General features: G+C 40.8%; 1 protein-coding gene across 2 annotated transcripts; it reads right to left on the reverse strand.

Moving 5' to 3' along the window:
- Positions 1 to 247: 247 nt before the first annotated feature.
- LOC112885942 lies at positions 248 to 8,546 on the reverse strand. 2 transcript variants are annotated; one of them, XM_025951658.1, is made up of 20 exons: positions 8,112 to 8,546; positions 7,154 to 7,328; positions 6,980 to 7,067; positions 6,824 to 6,901; positions 6,670 to 6,729; positions 6,485 to 6,589; positions 6,000 to 6,110; positions 5,216 to 5,257; positions 4,306 to 4,404; positions 4,142 to 4,227; positions 3,896 to 4,014; positions 3,706 to 3,818; positions 3,563 to 3,605; positions 3,381 to 3,472; positions 2,886 to 2,934; positions 1,913 to 1,983; positions 1,091 to 1,210; positions 866 to 981; positions 717 to 762; positions 248 to 622 (listed from the first exon to the last, which is right to left on the reverse strand). In XM_025951658.1, the coding sequence occupies exons 2-20, from the start codon at positions 7,306 to 7,308 to the stop codon at positions 590 to 592; spliced, it is 1,626 nt and encodes a 541-aa protein (XP_025807443.1). In that variant the 5' UTR covers positions 7,309 to 7,328; positions 8,112 to 8,546; the 3' UTR covers positions 248 to 589. The 2 variants fall into 2 exon arrangements, with proteins under 2 accessions (XP_025807443.1, XP_025807442.1); XM_025951657.1 differs by having other exon boundaries at positions 1,091 to 1,213; positions 8,112 to 8,545.
- Positions 8,547 to 9,403: the final 857 nt, after the last annotated feature.

The raw sequence follows: 9,403 nt of genomic DNA on the forward strand, positions 1-9,403 counted from the left end.
GTGACTGACCTCCTTATCAAGCTGGATGTCAGGAAGTAGAACATCAGAACCGATGGTTTCCATGCTCGTTAAGTATTGATGCTCCCCATGAATTATCCCATAAAAACACATCGGAATTGGTAATATGCTTAAAAGAAGGCATATTGGAAATCCATAAGATGAATATTGCGCATTGGATTCTTCCCTAACCCAAGTTACAGCGTGCACATATGATAAACAAATTCAGCAGCCACAAAGAAATGGAAAGTTATCTCCAAGAGCTGCAGCGAAAACCTCATAAGTTTATATGCAGCATTGACTGCACCAAATTTTACAAAGACCACAGTGCCGTGACTTGGAGCAAGCAATGATGCGTGAACGAATTACACAAACCTACAATTTACTGTTTACTCCTAGTAGGATCAAGAACTGAAACCAGATTCCTCGTCATTTCTGTGCCCTCACACCTCCAGCGGGTAACTCTTGAAATGTCTGCTACAATCGACAGCTCATTTCACCTCGAGAACAAAAAATATTGAATACTGCACAAAACAATCAGAAAAAGGAAAATCTTCTACGTAGAATCATTTGTAACACATCTACATGGATTCTAAGCCTTGCCTTTCCTTTTAGCATCTAGAGCCTGTCACCCATGAAAATCAAACAAAAGGAAGCAAGTAACCACATAATCTAAACAGATAAGGTTTAAGATCAGAAATGCCATATAAAAGGGATACCTTTTTCTGGAAAGTTCTCATGACTAATACAATTAGGTCACGTAACCTACATCGGAGTTAGATAAATCAGATATATGATATTTATTTGCTTTGCAAAATGAAAAAGAAAATGTGCCATAGAGAATGTTGATAAGGTACAGTGACGGTACCTAACATCATGGTCCTCATTGCTTGGCTCCGATAGTCCCTGTGTGTTAAACGGTAGATTTGCCCCCGTAGAACTTACTAAAACAAATTGAGTAGTGCGCCCATTCGGAATTTTTGTCTGCAAGGAAAAATTGAATATAGGACAATCAAATAAACATGTTCGTGAATCAAATAGTTACTGTAAATTCATAATTACTAAAATGGCCAATGTCACATGGAAAATATACCTGTAGATTTGGTGAGTACTTCTCATCAATTATAACTTCACCAGTATGCTTGAACTTAATCTGATAGCTAGGTCGTGTAAGCACCAATGTAGCCAGTTCCCATTCCTCAGGAGAATATGCCTGCTGCACAAAAGGTAGAAATCAGCCTCAGCGCTTAGATATTGTTCAATCAAACTTTTAGTAGAAAATATGCATGACACAACTGTAGTGCAATCAAGTATCAAACGACGATTGTTCAGCTAGCAGCACCAGATGGTTGCTAGGAGGACAGGAGTACAGGAGGTACCCAGAATGAACTGAAAGTCCTAACTGAACAGCTCCAAAAAAGGAGGGTGCTACGATTACGTTCCCAGACAAGATCACAATATCCAAATACTTCTACCCAACTGTTTTTCTTCAACAGTAGGATGCCTAACCTATTCTGCACAGGGAAAAAGTAGACATCCACACACCAATTACATAAACCAAACAATAAAATAAGCATAGAACAACAAATGTCACATAGCTGTCATCCTTACACTGTAAAGAGATCAAATCGGCCTTCAAGTTCCCACAAAAAAAGGACAAAGAATACAGGATATATGTCTTCAAGTACTAACTCAATAGTTCATCAAAGACAAATTGCGGTAGTAAGCAGCACACATAGGAGTACACGTTTACAACTATGCTAGCAACAACAATATAATGCTTGATACTATGATAAAGGTTTTTGGAGAAGATGCCTTCCAAGTAAAAATCCTGTTATTTTCATAGGGCAGCATCGTGCTAACTGCTAATTAGCATAGACATATTGATGGGGTAGATAATCATTTTAAGACATACCAGGACAAAAACTTCAAAGTCAGCTCTCCCACTCGAAATACATGCTTCAATATGGCTCTGCATCTCTGGATCTGCAAACATAAAATGGAAGTTCAATTGTACAAAACAAATTACAAAAAATGGTGCTGAAATGCAACAAAGGCTAATGGAGAGTTGGGGGGTGCTTTGGAGACAGGGTGCACATCACACTACCTCAGGGTTTTAGGCTTTAGCAACAGCACTATGAAGGATCAGTCATGGCGAAATACACATCATTCAAATTTTAAAGCCACCATGGTGATATACACATTTTAAAATGTCATCTAATAGGTAAGGAAGCAAGTAGAAACACTATTATGACAGCAACTTTGTGCCTTTTTGTTCAAGTTGTTAAAGCCATGCTCAGAGTCGAAAATTTGGAATTGTGTTTCAGAAACAACTGCGTGACCTATCCTTCAGGTAACTGTAACTCGATTTTGCAGCAAATTAGTTTACCAACAAACTTGTGCTCACTACATTACCACAAATATTTAAATTGCAATATCAAGAGAAAATGCACAGAAAAAATTCGAAATTACAGTGTCATTTTCTTTTTCTGAAGCAATAGCACATGACACCCTACCTTGGGACACATGAATAGCAAGGGATCCAAAAAGTCAAAACCACAAATGCTATCTATAGATAATTTTACTTAGTCAATTGTTGTAACAGGATTAATTTTTTATTAAGAATTGATTAATGTAGGTAAAGATGCCCTTTCAGCTTTTGCCAACAGAACTCGCTATTACATAGCAAATGTCTAATTTTTTCGGAAACATTTTTTTTTGAGGAACTGTAGCAATGTGCTATATCTCCTACAGTTTATTAAAGCATGGCATGAGAATATATAAGTTCTAATGAGTTAATCCAATTATATTAAATAGAAGCATTACAATGTTGTAACCCATGAGATCAGCAATAAAAAAATGCAGCAAAATTGCAGTAAAAAACTCACCACAGGTTATCTTATTCCCGTTGTTAGCAAATTCCGTCACCAAATCCCCCTACAAAGAAAGGAGACTTATTACACTAGGATAATAGTACTGCAGGTTAAATTCAAAACTACCAAGTATCAGACAGATGTTCATCAGCTCATGTCTCAGTGGTGCCCATGATTACATATTGAACACATGTATAAGGATAAAAGTTCAAGTACACTCCTATCGTCCACAAATTAAGCATGACATTCTCAACATATGAAGAAGAAAAACAGTAGATGACGTCTTCCAAATGTACAATTAGCACATATTATTATTGAAATAGAAATGAGAGAGCGGAAACTTTTGTCATAATAGTGTTTCTACTCCCTCCTGTATGACAGATAACACTTTAAAATGTGTTTAGTGAAAAAAAATTGATTTGACCACTGGCATACACAGAAAAAAAATAGATAGACGTGCAACCTACAGCTAAAGAAACTGCTTAAATATTTTATATTTTAGATAATAACCTGGCGGCCATTATCATCCATAGGCGTGCAGTCTACAGCAAGAAGAGTGCCAACATCATCTGCGGTAATCACATAGTCAAACATCGTAGCACCTGAATTTCAAAATATAAAGAACTAGTCAGCAAAATTAAATTGTCCCTGAACAATATATCATAGAATGTAGAACAAATTCCCCTATTTACCTTCGATAGACTGCCTGATGCCATTTTCAAGATGGCGAACCCACTAGAATAGCAACATCATGGGATGAAAAGTTTTACTCACAAGATTTAACCATTAATAGTAATTATAAAGAATCATAATTAGAAGTCAGAAAACAACATACCTGGAAATTGCAAAGTGTAGTACCATTTGTAGGGAAACCACATGCTGTTAATGTAGATCCTAGTCTAGGCTCCCCAGCAATTTGAAACCCCTCAATACCAGGTAAGGGATCACCTAGATTAAATATGCAAATACATCAATAGATATGATCTGGAATATTTTTCTAGTTATCGAATTAGCTCCTTATTTACCATCAGCTGGGTAATCTTGATTGTCATGCCTGTACAATTGCGAGTCACCATCTATTCTTGCTTCTCCAGTGCGAACATTTTTCTCAAAATAATTAGAGGGAGTAGTACCTACAATATCCCTGAAATAAAGGGGTGGTCAAGAAACAGATGTCAAGATATTTTCATGCAGATCACAGGTTAGACTGGATGGCAATAAATGCTAATTAGATAACAGAATCTCTAAAAGAACTCAGATCTTGAGCATACTGCTGAAAATGGGATCCATGGTACATTTGCTCAGCATGTCGATCACTTGGACCTTGAGCATACCGAAGAGTGTTCCTATTTGCATCCTGCAATCAGAAACCACTTAACCAGTTATGTTGGACACATTTACAATGTTAGGAAAGTTGAGTGCAGGACCACATTACCATATTATAGGAAGGTGAAGGTTCATTTCTCGACGGAGTTGCTTGCTGACGATTGGGATTATAAATGTTTACAGGTTGAGTCACATCACCTAAACTGTCCTGGATCAGTATAATCAACTAAGTGTCTCAAAAAGGATAACTTGAGTTACGTCAAAATGCTAGCAGTAGGTAAACTGGTGGTAGCAACTTCAAACAAAAGACAGCTATATACAGTCAAGCAGAGGCATACCAGCACGCAATAAAACTATATCATACATAAGCTATACAACGGGTTAACATATTGGAAAAAAGCTGTCGTCCAATTATTTCAAGGCTCAATTCAACAAACTCTTGAACATGTCAACCATCTAGCAATCTTAGTTTATGCAGGTAAACTAACAACCAAAAGTTGGAGAGCTATGTCAAGAAACTCATGTAAGTCCAAATGATCATATAAAACATAGCTGCCCCAATGGAGTTATGTAAATTCTTAAAGAGAGACCATTGACATATTCTGTTCTTCTAAGGGACCCACCCACCCCAAACTGTATATGATTAAAGATAATTTAGGGCCTATTTGACGTTGAGAAAACAGGAAACTTAGCATAAACTTTAATGGAAAGGAAAATTAGTCCTTTATATAAGCTGATCACAGTATCCCATCAACTAAATCAAATTGAGATACATCAGTAGTTTGGTTACATTTTTAGAGCCAGCATCCCTTGAGCCACATTAAGTGGATCAATATAATACAAAAAAAGGGCATTCATAACTAGTTAATACCCATGTTTAAAATCTAGAACGGCATGAGTTTTCCAAAGTCAACGTGCCAATGTGACACACATGTTCTTTGCAAGTCCAAGCCCCAAAACATAACAGTATCAAACATTTAAGTGTTTCAAAATGTTGATGTACAATTGTGAACACTTACATTTAAAGATCTGATCTTCCAATACATCTGTTGGTACAAGCGCTGAAAATTTTGGCCAAAAGAAACTGTTACACCCTCATGTTAGACACTGAGTAAAAATAACATAACGAAGCTAGTCAACAGGTCCAATTTTTAAAGACTAATGTTGGGATAAGCATACTGCAGCAACCATATGAACTGAGCAAGGCACTAGAGGACAGCAGGAATGAAGGAAAAAAATGAAGACTTTAACTAACTAAAACACCAAAACAACTTCAATTCGATAAGAGATTATGATTGAAGCTAGCCATGTAACAAAAGAATACTCAAAAGTCCAGCCATGAAGAAGAAATACTCATTGAAAACAATATAGCAGCTAACCATACTAAACTGCTGCACACAGTGTCAGAGTACATTCTGCTTGGTAAGTTTGTGCAAGCAGGCCAAGAAGTCTAATAGAAAACATCTTACTAGTAGGGTATAGCTTTTGGCAAACAAGTGAATCCAGTAACATTTGAGCAAAAGAGGGGAGAGATATTATGGTGAAAATCCAAATTTCAAATAGATTGTAATTTCATCCAGAATTACTGACACTGTTAAGATTGTAACAAATCTTCGACTCTGTAAAACAGTAGTTAGATCAATAAAATTTTGTTTCCTCTCAGTTCCAGATAGTGTCGTCATAAACATAAACTGCATTTATGTGTAATTATCACAAAAGAAATTAAGAGAATGACTTGGACCACAATATAATAAATGCTCCACAGCAAGGACAATTCAAACATGTTGCTGCAGTAAGAATTACCTTTGTACCAGTTGTAATGGTGGAAGCATTTATTTGAGGTGGGCGAACATTGTATTCTGCTAACATGCTAAGCAATGATGAAGTGAAAAGGTATAGCTCTTCTTCCTCAACCTAGAAGAATTCCATAGTAAGTTTAGAAGTTCCTAGAAAGACAATATGATGTAATCGATTCATACAAAGAGGCTGACAACAACAAACAGAAGTGTAGCCAGATGCAGAAAACTAGAGGTGATATTTTACATAAATGCCACATAAAAGCATGGGGTTTAGAAAAAATTATACCCGATGTCTCATCAGTAGGCCAAGGAGTTAGGAACCACATATTATATTCAGCACAAAGCATTTTTTCTAAATCACAACCTTTGGAGTGTCATGCAACTAAAAAAATCCCATGATGGCATAACATGAGAAATAAAATAGCTAAACAGGGCATTGCATATAGAGATTTTGAGCATACATTCTTGAAATGTACAATAGCACCATACTTTTAGTTCATTTGCCAGTCTCATATTTTCCTCAAGATGGTTTTTCTTCTGGTTCAATTGTTTCAAGGCACCAGATATAGCTTCGTCCTGCTTCTCGTCAACAGCCTAGCAGAGTAAGATTTAAATTAATGCATAGTTCTACAAATGGAACACAAAGCAAAATGGCATGTATGGTTCATAGAGACCATCCTCAAGTCTGTGAGCCTCCTCTCCAGAATATGTTTTTCATTCAGCAATCTCAGCTCCTAACACAATAAATTAACTACAGTTATAAATTGGGAATAGTGATAAAAGAAAAGAATGTAGTGTTTAGGGGTTTAACCCTTTCTAACCTCCTACCTTGAGAGATGCATCTGCAATTTGCTTGCGGAGAAGCAAGATCTCATCCTCTTGCGATTGTGATCTAAAGTAAAGTTCCTGCAAAAAGAAAAATCAGCAGGTCAAGGAATTGGCACAGATGAATGGACCAGAAAACTAACTTTTCTGAACAGTTACCTTGGTCTCAGGATCCATAAGACGAGTATTGGGGTCCTCCACAACTAAGTCTTTTTGCAAGGATGCACCCTGGAGTTGATGCCTGCCACTGCAAGATATAGCCTCGCTTCACAAAGAAGTCAACAAAATGAAAGAAAACATTCGTGCAGTTATTTTTGCTCAAGAATGAAGGACCTGATTAGAGTGTCGGAGTTCGGAGCAAAGGATTTGGCATCACCATTTTGTAAACCATAGTCCCTAGCAGGCACCACACTAATCCTGGAAAGTTGACTCCCACCATTATGGTCCGCGTTAATGAGATCAACTGGCGCATCAAATGGATCCCGCATGTCCTTCCTCGGAAATTTTCCTGTAGACAGATGTCATTAGTCAAGTGGAGGATAAAAACACAATGCATACACACATGATTCATTCACTTGTAAGCTAGCAAACACATAATTATCTAGGTAATCCCTAAGAATCGCAACAAAAACGAGTCCCTATTCAGATCACGGTTGCCACTAAAGTTCATCTTAAATTCTGTATGGGAATAAACTAAACCAATGAACCAGTCAACCAAACCCCTTCTGATGAAGGAGTCAAGCAAGAAGACAAAGGCAAATGCCCCAATAATTCCAGCCAGCCATTTACAGTATCAGATGTTTGGAACTCCTAGCACATCCTACCACAGAACAAAAGGTGAACCAGAGCTTAAAAAAAATACATTGAACACAAACTCGGCATGCTAGTTCTCCTAAACAAGCATTTTGACAGCCAAATCAACCAAAACGAGTTGTATCTCACAGCTTTAACTAGCACCTGAAATCCTGAATGGCCAGGCACAGTATACCTGATGCAAGACATGTTTTAAGAAGTCATCTACAAGAAATTGACTTATTTTGACTAGGCAACCGAAATTAGAAGAGAATGTGTTAAACAAAAAAGCAGCAAGGCCTGTTGACCTGACAAATTATAGAGTGAAATTATCAGAGCACACATGTATTCTTTCATTCTCACTGTTTCTTATTCGATTCCCATGGCTCCCTTAATAGGACAAGACAGAAACACTATATCTGAAACGGAAGTTCAACTGCAAACGCCAGGCGGAGCACAGGTATAGCAAATTTCTAGGGGGAAAAACTGGATTTATTACCTTATCCGGATTGGGAGCAAGCAGCGCCGGTCGGCGTCGGGCAAGCTCCTCCGGGGATCGGCGTCACGGCCTCCTCCGGCTCCGGCAGTCACGAGCGGCACGGGCCCCTCTCCAGCGTCTCGATTTGGGGGCGCCGGCAGGGGAGGGAGGGACGGCGCGTCGGCAGGGGATGGGGGCGTCGGCGACCTCGTCCAAGGGCAAGTCGTCGGCGCAGAACCCTAGCGGCCACCGCGCTGCGACGCCTGCGCAATCGCAACTCGGCTGCGGCAGGCGACAGGGGATGGGTCCGGCGGCCTCGGATGGGGGCGGCGACCGGGGACGGGGGCGCGGCCTCGGGCGGTGGCGGACACGGAGTGGCGTGCGAGAGGGGGTGGGATTGGAGCGCCGGCCTGGGTCGGACGCGGCCGGGGGCGGACTCAGATTCCGTGACTTTAGCGCCAGCGAGTCACCGTGTCACTGGCTGCACTCCATCGCGTGCGTCTATTCCACGTCCAACGGCCCCGGCAAAACCAAGGCCCTAACTTCTCTTTCAGCAGGTACCGCAGGCGGGAGCAGAGCGTCCATTCGCGCGTGGGCTCTGCTCTCCCGCGCCGCCGGGGCCAATGCTGGAGAAGAGGGAGGAGGACCGGCATGCCGTGGTGGATGACAGAGACGTGAGCCGCTGCGGTTACGCCATGCAGACTCTGCTTCCCCCAGCTTTGCCGCCCTCCGTTGCCGGAGGCGTCCAACTCCTGCACCTCCGCCTGCCGCCCTCCGCCATCCAATCGATCCTTGCCGGTGAGACACCACAAAATCGAGCTCCTTCCGCATCGTCGGATTGAGCTCCTCTGCCTCGGAGAGAGCCAACCCTGCCTGAATCGATCCGCCGGCATGCCTGCTCGTCCTCCAGATCCCCCTCTTCTCTCTCCATCTCTCTCTGTTTTCTCACTCAGACAAGAATGAATCTTGCGTCGCTTTGCCCAGACAGGCAATGGCTGTGCGAGTGGATATGGCGGAGATGAGTGCAGGATGCTCGGCGACGGGGCTAGCGGATGTGGCCGCCGGCGAGCGCCCAGCCTCGGCCTGTACTGAGTCGCCGGCCGGAACTTTGCAAAACACACCCTGGTTTGGATCGCGATTATTAATCGCGATCCGAATACGTGCAAATACCCTCTGAACTGGATCGCGATTATTAATCGCGATCCAGATATATGCGAATACTCTTCTATCTGGGTGATTATTAATCGTGATCCGAATATATGCAAATAAACCCTTATTCTGATAGGAAATATACAAAATGCCCCCAGTTTGGT

Source organism: Panicum hallii, chromosome 3 (genome assembly GCF_002211085.1).
Source record: "Panicum hallii strain FIL2 chromosome 3, PHallii_v3.1, whole genome shotgun sequence".
In the NCBI taxonomy this organism is placed as follows: Eukaryota; Viridiplantae; Streptophyta; class Magnoliopsida; order Poales; family Poaceae; genus Panicum; species Panicum hallii.